General features: G+C 44.6%; 1 protein-coding gene across 1 annotated transcript in view; it reads right to left on the bottom strand.

Moving 5' to 3' along the window:
• Nucleotides 1–7,846: 7,846 nt before the first annotated feature.
• DERA (deoxyribose-phosphate aldolase) overlaps nucleotides 7,847–19,588 on the bottom strand; it is a 50,755-nt gene continuing 39,013 nt past the window's right edge. Inside the window, exons 7-9 of the mRNA XM_082239247.1 lie at nucleotides 17,917–18,029; nucleotides 13,507–13,656; nucleotides 7,847–10,431 (exon numbers count right to left, since the gene is read on the bottom strand). Of these exons, the coding sequence (XP_082095373.1) occupies nucleotides 10,375–10,431; nucleotides 13,507–13,656; nucleotides 17,917–18,029 (320 nt within the window). The 3' untranslated portion in view covers nucleotides 7,847–10,374. The remainder of the gene's footprint in view (nucleotides 10,432–13,506; nucleotides 13,657–17,916; nucleotides 18,030–19,588) is intronic.

Raw genomic sequence — 19,588 nt, 5'->3', positions numbered from 1 at the left:
CTTTATAACATTACTGCTAAAACCACTTAACTTCATTCTGACATCATTCTAACATTCATTAATTTTGCAATATTTCTGTAAATAGTCTTTAAATTTCTTCCAATCTTCTTCCACCGACTCTTCTCCCTGGTCTCGGATTCTGCCAGTCATCTCCGCCAGTTCCATATAGTCCATCACCTTCATCTGCCATTCTTCCAGAGTGGGTAAATCTTGTGTCTTCCAATACTTTGCAATAAGTATTCTTGCTGCTGTTGTGGCATACATAAAGAAAGTTCTGTCCTTCTTTGGCACCAATTGGCCGACCATGCCCAGGAGAAAGGCCTCTGGTTTCTTCAGGAAGGTATATTTAAATACCTTTTTCATTTCATTATAGATCATCTCCCAGAAAGCCTTAATCCTTGGGCATGTCCACCAAAGGTGAAAGAATGTACCTTCAGTTTCTTTACATTTCCAACATTTATTATCGGACAAATGATAGATTTTTGCAAGCTTGACTGGTGTCATGTACCACCTGTATATCATTTTCATAATATTCTCTCTTAAGGCATTACATGCTGTAAACTTCATACCTGTGGTCCATACCTGTTCCTAGTCAGCCATCATTATGTTATGTCCAACATCTTGTGCCCATTTAATCATAGCAGATTTCACCGTTTCATCCTGAGTATTTCATTTCAACAGCAAGTTATACATCTTTGACAAAATCTTAGTTTCGGGTTCTAACAGTTCTGTTTCTAATTTTGATTTTTCCACCTGGAAGCCAATTTTCTTGTCCAAATTGTATGCCTCCATTATCTGATAATAATGAAGCCAATCTCGCACTTTGTTTTTTAGTTTCTCAAAACTCTGCAGTTTCAATCTATCTCCCTCTTGTTCCAGAATTTCCCAATATTTCGGCCATTTGGCCTCCATATTGAGCTTTTTCTGAGCTTTCGCTTCCATCGGTGACAGCCACCTTGAGGTTTTGTTTTCCAATAGGCATCCCTGGTACGTCTTTCCCCGTGAATCAGTTGCTGAGAATGAAAGCTCCCACTTCCTCTGTACTGTCTAAGTCCCCTCCTGTCCGGGGGTTTTCTCAAGCAATTGGGGACTGTGCCTGCATGAAGCCAACCTCTCTTCCGCCCTTTTCTTTTTTTTAAAATATATTTTTATTGAGGTTTTATAATTGCAAATTCCATATATCACATACCAATATCCAATCCCACCTTACCATTACATTTACAATCTTCTCCCTCTCCACCTGACTTCCCTCAACTTCCTTTTCTGGTTTATTACATTACTTGTTATATTCTGCATGTATATATACTATTTTGTGTTGTTACAATGTCGTCCTCCATGTTTAAACTCAATAAAATTGTGAAAGTTTATTCAAATCCTGCCAATGAGTCAATTTATTTTTGTTGTTTCTGCAAATAGGTTGTAAACAGTTTCCATTCCTTTTTGAAGTCACTGTTATCATTTTCATGTAATTTGTCTGTTAACTTTGCTAACTCTGCGTAGTTCATCAATTTTTCTTGCCATTGTTCTTTCGTTGGTATTTCTCCAGACTCCCAATTTTTAAAGTTCTTACCACAGTTCTTGCTATTAAAGTTCTTGCCACAGTTGTGGCATATAAAAATAGCTTGCATTTCCCCTTTGGTAATTCTTGACCTAGAATACCTATCAAAAAGGTGTCTTTTTTGCAAATGTTATTTTAAACATTTTTTAAATGTGTGGGGTTTTTTTTACAAATGTTATTTTAAACATTTTTTTTCAATTCGTTGTATATCATTTCCCCAATTTTTTTATATATGTCTACCACATATGGTAAAAGGTACCTTCCTTTTCTTTACATCTCCAACAGGTCTTTGATTCTGTTCTATACATTTTGGCCATTTTTACCAGTGTAATATACCATCCATACATCATTCTCATGTAATTCTCTTCCAACAATATGCAGTCCGTGAATTTCAAATTCACTTTCCACAGTTTTCCCCAATCTTCAGTTTGTATGTTATGCCCTACACCAGGGATCAGCAACCTTTTTCAGCCATGGGCCGGTCCACCGTCCCTCAGACCATGTGGTGGGCCAGACTATATATATTTTTTGGGGGGAGGGAAATGAACAAATTCCTATGCCCCACAAATAACCCAGAGATGCATTCTAAATAAAAGGACACATTCTACTCATGTAAAAACATGCTGATTCCTGGACCGTCCGTGGGCCGGATTGGGAAGGCGATTGGGCCGGATCCGGCCTCTGAGCCTTAGTTTGCCTACCCATGAGTTAGAGTGTAGAAGAATATGCAGTTGTAAATGTGGGCCAGATTGAGAAGGCGATCTGGCCCCCGGGCCTTAGGTTGCCTAGCTCTGCCCTACCCCCTGTGCCCATTTAATCATTACTGATTTCACTTCTTCATCTTTAATTTCCCATTCCGCCCTTTTCATGCGTCTTCAGCTTCTGGGAGGCCAAGGTGGAGGGGAGCTTGTAGCAGTAGGAGAGGGAGACACCCGGGGCTCTTCACCAGCCTGAATCATCTCTGCCTCTTGGTTTCCCTCTTCCCACTCTCCTGCTTCAGCTTTTGCCTCTGATTCTGGACTTCCCTCTACCACTGACTCTCCCAGCTCACTAAGTCCTGTTACCTCTTTAGCTTCTGACACCTCCTCTTCCCAGTCTGATCCCTCTTCTACCTCTGGCCACTCATCATCGTCCCACCACCATTCCTGGGCTCTGAGCCTTCATCCCTTGGTGGTTCCCCAGCTGGTTCCTCCCACCATTCCTCTGCGTCCAACCAGTCCATGACGCAGTTGCAATCTCACTGATGGCTTGGGTGGTGCCCATTGGGACTCTTAGGGCAGGAAGGTCAATAACAGGTGGAGTCAGAGCCAACTCGTTATAACTTTGTCCCCATCCTCTTCCACGATGAGCTCTGCAAAGGCATCCACAGAGACCAGAGGCAGTAAGAAGGCAGGCAGGCGGGAACTGGCTGAGGTTGGTGGGTCTAATCCCTGTTGGCCCTGCCTCTCCTGCACAATTCTAAATTTCTTGCCCCCTCCACCTGTTCAAGGAACACCTGAGAAGAACTGCAGTGATTTGCAAAGACTTCAGACCCTCAGCATAGCCTGAAAATGGAATGAATGACCTCTTCACCCACCAAACTGACCACCTCCGTCGATGATAGTGGTGGCCACATTAAAATCTAATTGCCTCCACGTTGGAATTGTGACCGAATTCCAAGGTCAGCTGGTGAATTTTCTCGCTCCCACCCCCATCGGCTTCATCTGTTGTGACATGTGGATTTCTTTGCTCTCTCTAACACTGATAATTCCATGTACCCTTTTTTGATAATAAGATGGAGCATTGAGGAATATCTTTTTGAATCAATCAAAAGCAAACTCCACATAAAACGCAAGCTGTTCCCTTTGTGGTTAATTTTCATCCAGCTGCACTTAACTACTGATGGAGCCAGCAGAGAAAACTACTTGGCAACATTTCCTAATTAGGGGACGTTAATTACTGCTAAATACTATACAATTTCAATGTTAGAAGAGTTCATCTCCATCAATGTTATTACAGCACTAAAGGAATTAATAATGATTTCAGACTTGGAAACTGTTGCCAAAGTACCCATTAGTTCAGAGTTTTAAAAGTGGTTCAACAATGCAGTTTCAATATATGCACTTCACAAAAGGCTCGGAGCCAGTCATTCTCTGTGCTTCCGTCAGACAGTGACAGAGGCCTGCAACCCTGGATTTGACAAGTTATTTCAAATAAATATGTGAACTTCAGCCTGTCTTGCCTCTGTAAACCTCTCATGTACGCTATTGTCTCTTTCTTCCCCAATCAAAATCCTTCCTCCGATCTTTTCCTTACTTTGCTAGATCCAACTCTCCTTTCCCAGGACAAATGCTTTCTTTCAGCCAGTGCATCCCAGAATGCACCGCTCAGGTGGGTGCCATTGAAGGCCGGTGACCCAGTGGCGCAAGAAGCCTCTCCGGCACTTGGGGGGGTCACTGAGGGGTGGGGCGAACTGCCCAGATTGCACATGTGTGGCACCCATACGGACTGTGCATGTGTAGCAGCCTGTAAGACACTGTGTGTGCCCTCGGCCACTCTACAGCTGGGGGGGGAGGCAGAGGGCCATTTTGTCACACCCCCAGGGTGGCACCCAGGGTGGACCACCCCCTGCCCCCTTCGTACACCCCCTGGGCGCTCCAAGAAGCCCAAAACAAACATTTCAAGTCAAAATGGAAGCTGGCCAATGTGTGTGAGGCTTCACTTTGTTTTCAGATCTTGGACTCTACCTATCTCCTAGCCACGATTGACCAAACTATGGGGCAGGACCTATTCATATTTCCATTTCTTCAATCCGTCTCCCATGTAGGAGTTTCGGCACCTATTTTTCTTGGGGGGAAAGCACTGCCTAGGACTTTTCCTCTCAGGCCAACTCCAGATTTAATGTGGCCTTCACAAAGTGCCCTCAGTGGACCATCTCTAGGTTCATGGACGTTCATGAGTTTACCTGGCAGCTGTAACGGGCTGCTACAAACTGCCATTTCAAATTTCCCACAATGCCCCACAGCAGTGCACCATAGGAAATTGTAAAAAGTGGAGTTGCTGATGACAGGGGTTTTGTTTTTAAAGCACATAACGCACACAACCTCCTATATAAAGCCTTGGAGAATCAGACAGAAGATCTGTCAAATCTAAGCATCTTGTTCTGAGCAGCAGCCGACCAGATGCCTCCACAAGGGCGGGGGAGATATTGGGGTTGGTTTGCAAATTCAGTTCTCCAAAGGCTGTGATGCAGCTCACCATCCAGACGTTGTTTACAAAAATGCATGTATTGAAGGGAAACAAAAATGCATGTATTGAAGGGAAACAAACAGACACAATTGCATTATATTTTGGTAAGTTGCATACAAAAATGCTGAGGAATTTATGCGAGGATGTTCTTGAGGTTAAGACTGATCAAAACCTGATGTGGAAATGTGGCAAGCTGAACTTTAGCTTGGGAAAACGCAGGGGTGCCAACCTGAATAAAAAATGGGGGGGGGGAGTAAGCCCCACCCTGCATAATCGATCACATGACACAGCACGGACACACTATTTAAATGGTGACACCCACCAAGTTTAGGGAGTCCCCCTCTACCCCTTTGGAGTTGGCTCCTATGTGCCGAGAGAAACAAAAAATGACAGGCTCTATGAAGCTCCAAATCAATCCATGTAGGGAAAGGTCCCAACTAGTATACAGCATATGAATATGGAGGTTCAATATAGCTGTTATGGCCAGTTTTTGATAAGACGTCTTCTTGGGAAACAGGGCCCCTCCCGATGTTGCCGAACTACAGTGCCCATGCTCCCTGACCATGAGCTATGGGGCAGGGATGGGGGCTGTAGTCTAACTTGTTCCCTATGTGTGCAAGATGCCATGGGTTTTCTTATGGGGTGTGTGAAAAAGTTCTCCATTTTGTCGGCCCTGAATCTACTGTCAAATCCGCTTCTTCAGATGACCTCAAAGAGGGAGCAGAGACCTCTACCCATTTTCCCCATGCCATGAGAACTTCTATAAAACTCCATCCTGTGTCTCCCCCCACCCCAACCCCACAAACGTCTCTGATGACCCCTTTCCCCACCACCTCTAAAGCCCAAAGTCCCAAATTCTGTGGCTGTCATTCAAAAGCTTTCTCCAAGCTCCCGATCATTTTCCTCGTCCTTTTCAAGCTCGACAACTACCATCTTTGAGGTGGAATGACCAGAACTGTGTATATGACAGTTTTATTTTCAATCCTCTCTCCTAATAATCCCTAGCAATGAATCTGCCTTTCTCCCAGCTAATGTACCAAACAGTAACAGCTAGCCTAAAATCTCATATAGGACACAAACAGAATAATTTTTCTTCTTCTATGCGAGTTTAGAGCAGCCAGGATATTAGCTCAAATGGCCATTAGGCATTTTAAACACGGTGTCCTTTTGTACAGTTAGAATCCTCTTGGTTGTCATCTGCCCTATTAAAGAATGGACCAGATGGAGATTTTCCTCTCCCCCCCCCCCGACAAATCCTCATCTTTTTTTTCTGCACAGGTTGTATTTAATTAAAAATGATTCTTCCTTTTAATCCTACCCCTGACATTTTATCTATCATCCAGATGTTACCACTGATCATTTCAGCACAGAATCAGCAGGATAAAACTTACTTCTATTCTCTGAAGGGGGGGCAGGAGGAAACCAAAGTTACAACTGAGCAAATTAAGTTAGGGAGGGAGCTTCTTCTGTTCCGGTCCTCCTCAAAGTTATGAAGAGCCAGGCTTTATGGATCAACTTGGCTGACATGAGTGGATGGGGGGCAAGGAGAAGCAATACTTGGGGCGAAGCAAAGTTATTACCCCCAAACTGAAATTTATTTACTAAGAATGTCAGAGCCCAACTGAAGCCCATGTGCCTGATATTAGGGGCTGCTGCTTCTCGATTTGTTGTTGTTTAGTCGTGTCCAACTCTTCGTGACCCCATGGACCAGAACACAAAAGGCACTCCTGTCTTCCACTGCCTCCCGCAGTTTAGTCAAACTCATGCTGGTAGCTTCGAGAACACTGTCCAACCATCTCGTCCTCTGTCGTCCCCTTCTCCTTGTGCCCTCAATCTATCCCAACATCAGGGTCTTTTCCAGGGAGTCTTCTCTTCTCATGAGGTGGCCAAAGTATTGGAGTCTCAGCTTCAGGATCTGTCCTTCCAGTGAGCACTCAGGGCTAATTTCCTTAAGAATGGATAGGTTTGATCTTCTTGCAGTCCATGGGACTCTCAAGAGTCTCCTCCAGCACCATAATTCAAAAGCATCCATTCTTCGGCGATCAGCCTTCTTTATGGTGCAGCTTCTCGATTAGGGTGGCAGATTTCCAGCTTTTCTGATCTACTTTGGTTTTCATTAGAACCCCAAGAACTACCATTCAGGGCCGGATACAAAAGGCAAATAGCTAAAATAATAATAAAACAAAGACCAGGATGCCTCCAATTGCTTTCTGAGGCCTAGGAATTTGTTTTCCATACCAGCGCAAAACTGAGCTCACAAACCTTTCACACACAAGTCTGCTCCCAATTAGCTTTCTTTATGCCAGCAGAATTATTTAGATGCAGGAAGTCCCGTTACTGTTCCTGTTAAACTGGGAGTCAGAAATCCTTGTCAAACTACTACGGATCACTCAAGAGATTGACCAGTGTACCCCAGTCTACCCATCTTCATCTCAAATTTGGGTCTCCAGCTGGACTACAACTCCCATCATCCCTGACCACTGGGGCTGCTAGCTATTGGCGCATGAGCATCTACTCTTAGATTTTCTTTATATATATAAATTTTTATTAGTTTTTTTAACATATCATTTTCAAATAATCAAACACACTTTTACATCTTATACAGTTCTTTTGACTTCCATCAATCACATCTGAAAATTTTCCAATCTAATCACTTAATATACATTTCTTACTTCCACGATTACCTTTAAATCTCATAACTAATTTCTCTTCTTTCTCTGTTTGCAATATTTCATATATTTCTCCTTACAAAACTTCTTGTAGTCCTACTAGTGTAATTTCTTGATTACAATTGCTCTTCAAATAGTTCGTATATTTCTTCCAATCTTCTGCAAATCTCTGGTCCCGCCAGTTTCAAATCCTTCCAGTAATTTTGTCTAATTCTGCGTAGTCCATTAATTTTGTCCTTTCGTCGGAGTTTCCTACTCTTAGATTTTCATTTCTGTCTGCAGCAGTTCTTTTTACAGACGTTTTCCTGCATCTTTTACTTCTTCGCAGCAGTAGCAGCAGCAGCATTCCAGCTATCTCTTAGTGAAATTCCCATTACAGGAATAAACACCATTTTGTTCGGTTTCTCAGAGTCTTTATTATTTACAGAACTTTACATTGGTCATTAATAAAGGGAGGGGAAAGCAAATAAAGAAACACCATCTTTTTCTCTTTTTAGCCATCCAGCCAGAGACCCATTCACATACAGTGGTACCTTGGGTTAAGTACTTAATTCGTTCCGGAGCTCCATACTTAACCTGAAGCTGTTCTTAACCTGAAGCACCACTTTAGCTAATGGGGCCTCCCGCTGCTGCTGCGCCGCCGGAGCACAATTTCTGTTCTCATCCTGAAGCAAAGTTCTTAACCTGAAGGACTATTTCTGAGTTAGCAGAGTCTGTAACCTGAAGCGTCTATAGCCTGAAGCATATGTAACCCGAGGTACCACTGTACTCATTTACACTGACCCAGACTTGGTTGATTGCATGCCCTGATAAGGACGCCTGTTGCTGGGGAAAATTTCTGTTGCCTAGCATCTTGTCCAAGGCCATTTACAAGTTTCTTCTAGAATATTCCAACACTAGCTAGGTTTGATGGGAGTTGTAGTCCAACAATACCTGGAGACCCAAGTTTTGAGAAACACTGTTCTAGGCAGTACTGAAATCCTGCACCCCTCTTTTTAAAAAAGCAAGCCAAACATTTCTTTTTGAGTTGGCAGTTCCATTCAATGGTGGCAGAGGGAACTGGAAGTCTAAGAGAGAAAATGGAAAAAATCTGAAGTCTGCCCAACGCCTGAGCCTCACTTCCTTCCCCAGCAGAAGGCAGCAACAAAATAAGGCACAAAGCTCGTGGTGGCCTGATCTTTAGAAAGGTAGCGATTATTTTTAGTTAAATCACGTGCGCACGGTAATTAATCTCAAGCGAAACGGGAGAACAATCCCTGCACAGAATTTTTTTTTTTTATTTAAACATATGTTCTTAAAATGTCAAGCAATTTATTTCTGCAAAGTTAGAAGTTGAGACAAGATTTCATAAAGTATAATCCCATCCTTTAAAAAAAAAAACCCACCAGAGGCTCAGATTTAAGGCATGTGTAACAATTTTTTACAGTATTTGTACACGATTCCTCCCTCCTTCAGCCTACAAAGAATTAAAAGGACTTTAAAAGCAAATGGGAAATTTGTGGACGGGTCTGTGTACTGCATTTCTGAGTTCTGTTGAGTTCCTGTATGTGCAACGCTTTCTGCGAAAGCAGGAGAGGTTTCCAAGAGCGAGAGCAGGTTGTGTCGCTTGAATGCCTGTCAGGATCGCTCATTCAGAAAAATCCCCCAAATATCTCAATGAATGGGGAAGCTGCAGTCCTTTACCTGTGCTCCAAAATCACTGGGCTCAGCTCTAAGGCATGTGCTTGTAGACTCTTGCATAAAGGTGCAGCTGAGGTTTAGTTATGGTTTTAGCAGGCTGCAAATGCCATGCACCCTGCTGGATCTCAAAAAAGTAGTGTATCCTGTACAATGTGCAGTACAGTAGGTTGCAATCCAGACAGACACAGAGAGAGAGAGAGAGAGAGAGAGAGAGAGAGAGAGAGAGAGAGAAAGGAAGGAAGGAAGGAAGGAAGGAAGGAAGGAAGGAAGGAAGGAAGGACACATTGCAAGATGCATGTCTGTGTCTGTGTAGGGGGGGGGGAGGCAAATTGTTGAAGCCCTAACAAGCTCAAGATGAGAATAATTCAACCATCCATGGCTCTTGTTTTTGAGCACATCATGGGATACAGCAGCCTTCCCCAACCCAGTGCTCTCCAGATGTTCTAAGACTCCAACTCCCATCATTCCCAGCATGCATGGCCAATGGTGAAGGATGATGGGAGTTGTAGTCCAAAGCACTTGGAGGACCTGAGGCTGATTTAGATCCGTATAAACCAATCTCTGTTTCTTCTTGTTTAGACTAACAACACCTCCCCGGCTCCCACTGAATACATCAAAAGTTGCTTCTGGAGACTTTCAGATATCACTTGCAATTCAGTTGAGGTGGCAGGTGGGCGTAAATAAGAGCTTCTTCTTTTTAATGCCCGTTGTTTGCATTATTTTGTGAACAGACCTGAAACCTGCAGCCCAGCTTTAGAGAAGGGGCAGGCAGTCTCAGATATCTGGCTCTCAAAAGAGCCTGAACAGTGTCCACCCTGATATTGGAGACCATGTTATAGTTTATTTCGGTGCCTATGTAATGGGGAAGGGGGGTTGGGTGGGAAACACCAGTACAAAAAAACAAACCCATTAACACAAAATTCGCACTAAATCAATCATTTGATCACCTCTTTGCCCCACTCCCCTCCCGCTGGTATTAATGTTGCAGTGAATGAGGCACAGCAAAATTGACCTGGAAAAACCTTCAAAATCCAGAATTTCTCTTATAATCATAAGCACTTGTCCAGCTTGGTGAAAAAGTGAGTCAGAAGCCCCTTGCCCTTTAATCCTTTCCCAAGCACATCTTGGACTTGTTTGCAGGAAAGGATTCGAGGACGTCGCTTGCTTACGCCTCTTCTGTGTATCCCCTTTTCCTTCTTTTTCCTTCTCTCTCTTTCATATCATGAATTAGTCACCGGTCTAAGCCATAGGCAGGTCATAGGAAGCTGCGTATCTGCCGGTCACATGGTGGTAAATCTGCAGAGTGGGAGGAGGGCAGTCGGGGAGGAAACGAGTTTACCGGAGCAGCAATGGAAAAGATGAAATTAAACAGGTGTAACAAAGCCGACAAATTAAGGGCAGGTTAACAAGAAAGCGGATACCATTTATAAACTTTTAATTACTCGCGCCGATAAAAATAGCACAAGTTTTCTGAAGACATCTCCTTTGAGCACCAAATACACAAGATGATCTCATTCTGTCCTGTTTTTTGCTCCGTATTTTATTTAGTTGGCAAATTTTGTGTGCCGCTCCTCTCCAAGAAACAGAAGCACACATGGGGCTCATTTAACATTGACCTGCAAGGCAGGCCAAGCCAAGAGTGTGTGGCTTACCTGAAACCACATAGGAGGGCTTTGTGGCCAAGTGGGTCCAGCCACTCCACCTCACTGGCTCTTTCCAGGGAGAAAGATGTGGAAAGTGCCTTTTGTGTTTGGGTCCTGCCAAATTGGGGGGTGAATCACCTTTCATTGGGCCCAATGCATTTTGGAATAAGCACAATTTTTCCAAGCTTCCTCTGAAACCACTGCTCCACCTTGATTTATTCCAAAAACTGCATTGGGCCTAATACATCTGTGTCCCAAGAAATTCTCTCCTTTCCCCTTTATGTGACTGTTGCCTTCCTGTTTACATTTTTTGCACATCCGAATCCATCTCCCAGAGCACCAGAGCAACTCTCGTGAATGTGCCATCAATATCATAAGCCTCAGCGGTTGCAAAGTTACTTTGGGCTGATGCACTTACTCAAAACCGAAACCACGCAAAGCATGTGGGGTGTGAAGGATCAGCCATTGCAGTCTGTCCTGGGGCTTGCCCCCCCCCTCAAAGTCTTCCGCTTTGCACATTACATGCTTCCAGTGGTGGTTGCAAAAAAAATACCTATTCCTCTCAGAGAGCTACAATCCCCAGAATGGTTTAGCAAATCAATCCTTCTCTTCCCAGGGAACACTGGGAATAGTAGCTTTGGGAGGGGAAATAGGGGTCTCCTAACAACACACTTAAGGGATGCGGGTGGCGCTGTGGGTTAAACCACAGAGCCTAGGGCTTGCCGATCAGAAGGTCGGTGGTTCGAATCCCCGTGACAGGGTGACCTCCCGTTGCTGGGTCCCTGCTCCTGCCAACCTAGCAGTTTGAAAGCCCATCAAAGTGCAAGTAGATAAATAGGTACTGCTCCGGCGGGAAGGTAAACGGCGTTTCCGTGCGCTGCTCTGGTTCGCCAGAAGCAGCTTAGACATGCTGGCCACATGACCCGGAAGCTGTACGCCGGTTCCCTCGGCCAATAAAGCGAGATGAGCGCCGCAACCCCAGAGTCGGCCACGACTGAACCTAATGGTCAGGGGTCCCTTTACCTTTTAACAACACACTTAGCAAAATAATACTTCCTGGGATTGTTTGGGGGAAATTGTGGCTGTTAAAAGTGGGACGATACTGCTTAAAATGTGTAGTGCAGATGGCGGCCCTAGTTGGGTAGAGTTTGGTGCTGATAGAGCCCAAGGTTGTAGTTTTGATCCCCATATGGATCAGCTGCATATTTCTGCATTCCAGGAAGGTATCTTTGGGGTCTCTTCCAACTCTACAATTCTATGATCCACACACACATTTGGCAACAGATTTTTATTTTTTTGAAAAGGAAAATAGGAAAGGCTGCTTGTCCATCAAGCCTAGAGTTGTCAACTTTGACTGGCAGTGGCTCTCCAGGATGCTGAGGAAGGGCCTTTCCCATTGCTCAGCTGGATAGTGTGTGGGGCTTTGTATGCAGAAAAGTTCAGGTTCCATCCCCCCCTATTGCCATTTAAAAAGATCAGATGGTGGTTGGTGGGGAATAGACCTAATAATTATATAATAATTTATTATTTATACCCCGCCCATCTGGCTGGGTTTCCCCAGCCACTCTGGGCAGCTTCCAACACAGTATTAAAATACAGCCAGAGTTGACAATATTGGGTTTGACGGCTTCCGCTATTTCATCATCCGCTACCTGTTGTTTTTTTAATGGAGATGTCAGGGATTAAACCTGGGACCTTCTGCATGCAATACAAGTGCTCTCCCTTCGAGCTCTCAGCCTTCTCCATTAAAAGCCTTCCAGCACTTGAAATAAATTAATAAAGCTGTGGATAGAGAAAGGGGGGGGGGGTGGCAAGAAGGGCCAAGACTGATGCTGCTTGTCTGGGGTCTCTTGAAAAGCAGATGGTGGGAACTGAACCTGTGTTATTCCTATACGATGGCTAACATGGTACAAAATGGACATGGTACAGAACGACCTTGGACATGGTGCAGAACGACCTTGCCTCCCCAAATGAGGTGGATCAGAACTAATTGGCAAACACCGCCAATTAAAAAGCGAGGCTCCGTTATAAGCAGCAGTGTAAGAAAATGAAACCTCTCAAAAGGCAATTTTTAAAGTCTGTACAGTCATACCTCTTGTTGCGTTTGCTTCAGGTTAAACCTTTTCAGACTGAATCCCGTGGCGACCCTGACGTACCGGAAAGGGTTACTTCCGGGTTTCGCCACTCGCACATGCACTCAAAATGACATCACGCGCATGGCCAGAAGCGGCAAATTGCGACCTGAGCATGCGCAGACGCGGGTTGCGTTCTGCTCATGTTGCGAACGGGGCTCTGGAATGGATCCTGTTCGCAACTAGAGGTACCACTGTACTACAAAAGTCAAAACCACATTGTTTTTTATTGGAGGGGGGGAAATACACCATTAGGAGGAATAACAACCTTAAAAATGTAGTATAAACACCAACAACTGGGAAACACTGGCCTGTGAGCTCTCCAATTGGAGAACAGCCTTTACCAAAGGTGTCATGGGCTTTGAAGACGCTCAAACTCAGGACGCAAGGGAGAAACATGCTAAGAGGAAGACATGCTGGGGCAAGCCCTCACCATGATCCCACCCAGAAACCTATGTCCCCACTGTGGAAGGACGTGTGGATCTAGAATTGGCCTCCACAGTCACTTACAGACTTACTGTTAAAACTGTGCTCATGGAAGACAATCTTACTCAGCTACAAGTGATCGCCAAAGAAGAAGAAGTAGGAATACTAACCTGTCTCTCAATATCTCCCAGCAAAGTGCTGGCCCCCAGGCGAAAGAGTTCTGGCTTTAGCCACTCATCTCCTAGTTCTTCCTTCATCAGCGAGAGCCAGATCAGGGCATCTTTGGCTGTGCGAATGCCTCCCGCAGGCTTAAAGCCAACCTTGATTTAAGAAAGAAGAACGGGGAACAGGGAATTTAAAAATACAGAAAGTTGGCCTAGATAGGAATCTGCAAAGCTGTATACTATATCCGTATGATGCTATCCTGCCCCCATTGGAGACTCTGTCTACATGCGCCCCAGTAAGATTTAGAAGGCTGTCAAGCTCAAGAGAAGAGGCCTTATCTGTGGTGGCCTCTCATTTATGGAACTCGCTTCTATATGAATTCCCTACTTAGCCCCTTTTGGTTCAGGCATTTATATCCTATGATTTTTATTCAGCTCTGTAAAAGCGGAACACATACAGTCGTACCTTGGAAGTCGAACGGAAACCGTTCTGGAAGTCCGTTCGACTTCCAAAACGTTCAAGAACCAAGGTGCGGCTTCCGATTGGCTGCAGGAAGCTCCTGCAGCCAATCGGAAGACACGGCGGATGTACGGGTTCCAAAGAATGTTTGCAAACCAAAACAATCACTTCCGGGTTTGCGGCGTTCAGGAGCCAAAACTTTCATCCCGCAAGGCGTTTGGGATCGAAGGTACGACTGTATTTAAAAAGAAACAGAAAACTGATAGTACCGCATTCATAATTTGGTATTTCAGCATCTGGGGGAATCACAGACTCCCTGTCTCTGTTGTACACAGGGCCGCAACAGCTCTCTAGCTTGTCCGGCTTACTTTTCCCCAAACACAGCTCCTCTCTGTGACCTTTCCTCAAGGGGAGGGCCATAGGCTCAGTGGGCAAACATCTGTTTTACATGCACAAGGTTCCAGTTTCAATCCCCTACATGGAACCCCAGCGTTGCCGCAAATCAGTGTATGCACTGAGCTAGATGGACCAATGGTCTGACTCTGTGTCAGGCAGTTTCATATAATGCACAGGAGGCTCCTCCTCATGTTCCCACAACTTTCAGGAATGCACCGAGAAGTGGGCCTCAGAAACACCAATATACAAAGAGTAGCTCTGTCTGCGACCCTCTGGATTCTGGCTGCCATCTTGGGTTTGGTTTCTTTTAGTTAAAACATTCATGTTCCCCCCAAATAATTACATTTATTTTCACCCAAAGCTACCTATTACTATCCTGTCTCTCATTCTGTTTGCCGACTTTCTACAGAATCCATCTGACTGCCAGAATGCACCACACACACACATATATATCTATATATAATAAATGTTTCATTCAAGAGCTGAAAAAGTCGGGCTACTTTCCCCCTGCTGTTTCACAGCATTTCATTATTTTGTTTAATAAGTTCATCTCCTTGAGAATTTTTTCTCGTCACCTTATATTATTAAAAGTAATAAGTTTCTCTGGACTGGGGGATTTCCCAACAGAAAAACCAATTTGTGTGTGTCCTTCAATAATGACAGGAAAAGATTATTTCCCATTATGCTGCACACTTTTCATATCACCGCCGCAGCTTATCATTCAATAAATGTTACCCTGCAACCCGCTTCTGTCCTCGGAAGAAGTTTAATTTCTACATTAACCTGTTTTTATTGGCCAACGCCTTGTTGGAAAAGCATCTGTACGGCAGCCAAATTGGTTTGTTAAGGAAACCATTTAGAAATCTCTCGTCAGTGATAAAATTGTCTTCGTCTAATAAAAAGGATATAAACTCAGTTTACATCTAATTTTTTTATTATTATTTCCCGAGCAGGTGCACGCACCACACACTTTTGGTTAATAGAACTTTAAGCACACACACACACATCATAAAGTCTGCTTAAATGAACGATAAATTAAACAGTTATTTTAATGACATGCAAAACCTCCACGGAGGCAAGGCGAAGGACCAAATTACATGTGCTACCACCACCAAATTACCACAGAGCCTTGAGACAATACACAATAGTTGCCACAGCAGCACCAAAAAAGAGATTGGCGCCTTCTATGAGGTGCCCAAGTATCTGTCAAAGGAGCCAGGTGTGTGTTTATATGCCAATGCTGGCAGCAGCAGGAGTTGGCATTATTGGCACGTGATGAGGTCCATCCCCAAGCGGAAGGGCTGGGTCATGACCCTGGGGTCACATTTCCCATCTTCACGGGAGGAGACCAAGGATTTGACTGAGGTAGAGCTGCTCCTCTTATTTGAGGTTCAGACAGATGGGGACTGCTGCTGAAACAACATTCCTGCTCTGCTCATTACTGAGCCCTGCATGGAGCTGTCCATGCATACCAACGAAGCCTCGCTTCTGCACTGCTGAGCCCATTGCTCAAGGAGGAAGAACAGCCCCAAAGCAGACATCTGGAGCCCCCTGCCCCTTCTGCTCCACCTCTTGGCTGCCCCAGCCTGTTCACCTGCTATTTCTCCAAGTAAGAGCACAGCAACAGGAGCAAAGAGGAGCCTGCCACACCCTCTCCCTCAGCAGCACTGAGGAGGACGCAGGCCTGTTCCAAGAGCAGGGCATACCGAGGACGTCTTGCAAAGAGATTCCCTCAAACCCAGGGCCAACGTTGCCAGATATCAAGGCGGCGGTGCTCTCATCATGCTGACTGAAGAATTGAGCAGACATTTCTCCACCACCACCCCAAAACATGTTTCAAGTGAAACTCAGAGCAGTGACCATTGAATAAAAGGCTGAAGGAATGATGTGTGATGTCCCTAGTGAAGAGGTGGTTCTCTTGCAAGAATCAGAGAGGAAGTACAAGATGACACAGCCAGGTTATACCCACTGCCAAACTCTATGCCTTCCACATAAACATGACCAGAAAACAAGCCGCACCAGCAACAAAATGTTGCTGCATAGAATGCTCTTCTACAAACTCTGCAATCATGCTATTTCCCATTCTATCCCTGTTCCTGCCCCACTTTTCCACCCCATCAGTCAGTCAGCGTTCAGTGGCCACCAAGCACACGCAGTCCTCACTGGCGTGTTTTCAGGGTTCGCAACCTTCGTTGCTGTAGTATTTTTCCTCCAAATGTATTTGTACTTCTGCAAGCCTCTGGGTTCTCCCAAAGCTATTAATACCACCCCCTTGTGGCCAAATGGTGCTGCTTTGGCTATGTAAGTCAAGAGAATGAGTTTTCTATTAGAATACCAGATTGGAGATATTTGCTTCTCGTTCTTCTGAGATAAAAAGTCTTCAAACAAACTAAGTTTCCTATTCCTTATGAACCCTCTGTCTGTCTCTGGGCTTCTGTTCAAAGAGAAAGTACTACAGCTCTGTGTCACAGCCGGTCAGTGTGGTGTGGTGTATAACTCAGAGGAGCGTAGCTCAAACTTGGGTCCTGAGCTGTTGTTGGACTACAACTCTCATCATCCCTAGCTAGCACAACCAGTGGTCTGGGATGATGGGAGTTGTAGTACAACAACAGCTGGGGACCCAAGTTTGAGAAACACTGGGTTAGAGTATCAGGCTAGGAAGAAGAAGAAGAAGAAGAAGAAGAAGAAGAAGAAGAAGAAGAAGAAGAAGAAGAAGAAGAAGAATAGTAGTAGTAGTAGTAGTGGTAGTAGTAGTAATAGTAGTAGTTTGGATTTGATATCCCGCTTTATCACTACCTGAAGGAGTCTCAAAGCGACTAACAATCGCCTTTCCCTTCCTCCCCCACAACAAACACCCTGTGAGGTGAGTGAGGCTGAGAGACTTCAGAGAAGTGTGACTAGCCCAAGGTCACCCAGCAGCTGCATGTGGAGGAGCGGGGAAGTGAACCTGGTTCACCAGATTACGAGTCCACCGCTCTTAACCACTACACCACACTGGCTCTGAGGAGACACCACTTCAAATCCCCCACTCTTCCAGGAAGCTCACTTGGGTGACCTGGGTCTAGTCACCATCTTTCAGTCTAACCTTGCTTACAGGGTTGTCATGAGGGAAACAATGGGGGGAGAAGCGGTTTATGGCGCCCATGGCAGCTTGGTGGAGCGGCAGGATAAAAATGTAGTTAATAAATAAGTCTGGCAGTTCAGCAACACTAAAGCACGGACAGAAGTACCTGTAGCCTTCTAAATGTTGCTAGATCACAACTCTCATAATTCCCGATCGCTAGCCATGCTGGTTTGGGCTCATGGGACTTGGAGTCCAACAAAGTCTGGAGGGTCACAGGGAAGCTGTTAATGTTTGATGTTTTGCTGTGGTTATTGTTGGAAGCCACCCAGAGTGCCTCGGGCAACCCAGTCAGATGGGTGGCAACAATAATAATTATAATAATTAATTATAATAATTACAATAATTCCCCACCCATGGTCCAAAGCCTGTGCATCACACCAACATTGCTTTGGAGAACGCAGTATACAATGAAAAGATGGAGATGGTATGAAGTTACCTTATAGCCAGTTTTCCAGAAGAAGTCTCTAATAGCTCTCACCATGACGAGCCCAACGGGAAAGGTAGCATTAACGGTTTCTTTTCCTGTGGAAGTCTTGATAAAATCAGAACCTGCAAGGGTGAGAATAAAAAAAGAAGAAGTAATAAACAGATGTGTCAACAAAATTATCATTCTGGTTCTTACTATGTGCAGATCCCGCTATTAGAATGTTTGTTAGCTGAAAATTCAGCTATCCAAACATAAAGAATTACGCCCAAACCTCGCTGCGCACACAGACGATTCGGGTATCTGAACAGCCGGAGTTTGCCCACTTCCTTACTTGTTAGCTGGTTGAAAGCAGACATTTTAAGGCAGGAACCACGGAGAGAGGGAACAGGGAGATCAGACAAATCAGAGAGCAGGAGAGATTGGACAAATCCATTTTCTCTCTTTTGCTGGCTGGCTGCAGCCATTTTTCAGATGAAACCATGGAGGGAGACCACAGATTAGAAATGTCCCCATAGGAAATGGTGGAAATCGAGGGCTCTTTGTGCAAACGCTGACCTAACAAACGATTTTCTCGGGACGCACTGTGTTCAGAGAGCGAGAACTCTGTGTATAATAAGCTTTACATTTGTCATATGAATGTAACACCTTAACAAACTAGGAAAAGAAAGAAGTAGGAATTGGGAGGGGAGTGTGTTCCTGTTTGTGGATTTCCCACAGGCATCTAGTTGGCCAATGTGAGAACAGGATGCTGGACTAGATAGGCCATTGGTCTCATCCAGCAGACTTGTCTTATATCCTTAAATGTACACTGTGGAGTGCTCCTGTTCAGGCTCCCTGCCAGCCAGCCACACCTTTCCAGGATACTCCATGCCACCCAGGCACCTGGCAAGCCAGGCACCCAGGACTGTTTTTGGGTTCCCAATCCCAATTTCAGTATATTTTCCTAAACACTTTTTTATTTTTAATTTGGGTTCCTTCAATTTTTTCCAGTATTTCCTTCTTGGGTAGCATAATGACACAGTGTCAGAAATGAGTTTCAAAAGAACATAGGAGGCTGCCTTATTACTAGGTCAACCTATTCCAAAGGTCCGGATGAGACTCTGGCTCAGTGGCAAAGGACGCCTTCTGCATGCAGAAGGCCTGAGATTCAATATTTGGCGTCTCCACTTAAAACAAGCATTCCCCAAGCGGGGGCCCTCCAGATGTTTTGGGCTACCATCATCCCTGGCCACTGGCCATGCTGGCTGGAACTGAATGAAGGGAAGGTCAAACTAACAGCCTTCAGTTGGGTGCCGTCTACCACCAAACTACTGCCTCTCACTGAGCTCTCTCTTTAGTTGATGACCTCTTCTTCAGACAAGTAAGCCAAACTTCCTCACACCAACTCCTACTTTTCCCTGTATTTCATTTAATTGTGGCATTTAAGCCCTTTAGCACAATACTTCCACCACCACCACCCCTCCTCCTCTTTGCAGGGTAAGGTAAGTCAAAGCTTTTATAAGTCTGGTAATTAGAAACCTCTATGGTACAGTTTCATTAAAAACTTTCATTAAACAACATCTGCCCTTGTATAGGGTCCCCTAATCAATTTGGTCAAACAGAAGGCCTTCTAATCGGCTGTTGATAAAAATAGAAGATGAAATTTTAATTCTAATAGATTAACCACAAACTCAAAGATAGT

Source organism: Podarcis vaucheri (assembly GCF_965113315.1).
Source record: "Podarcis vaucheri genome assembly, chromosome: 10".
Taxonomy (NCBI): Eukaryota; Metazoa; Chordata; class Lepidosauria; order Squamata; family Lacertidae; genus Podarcis; species Podarcis vaucheri.
Note: the sequence above shows the minus strand (reverse complement) of the source record. Positions and strands in the feature narration are given on the sequence as shown.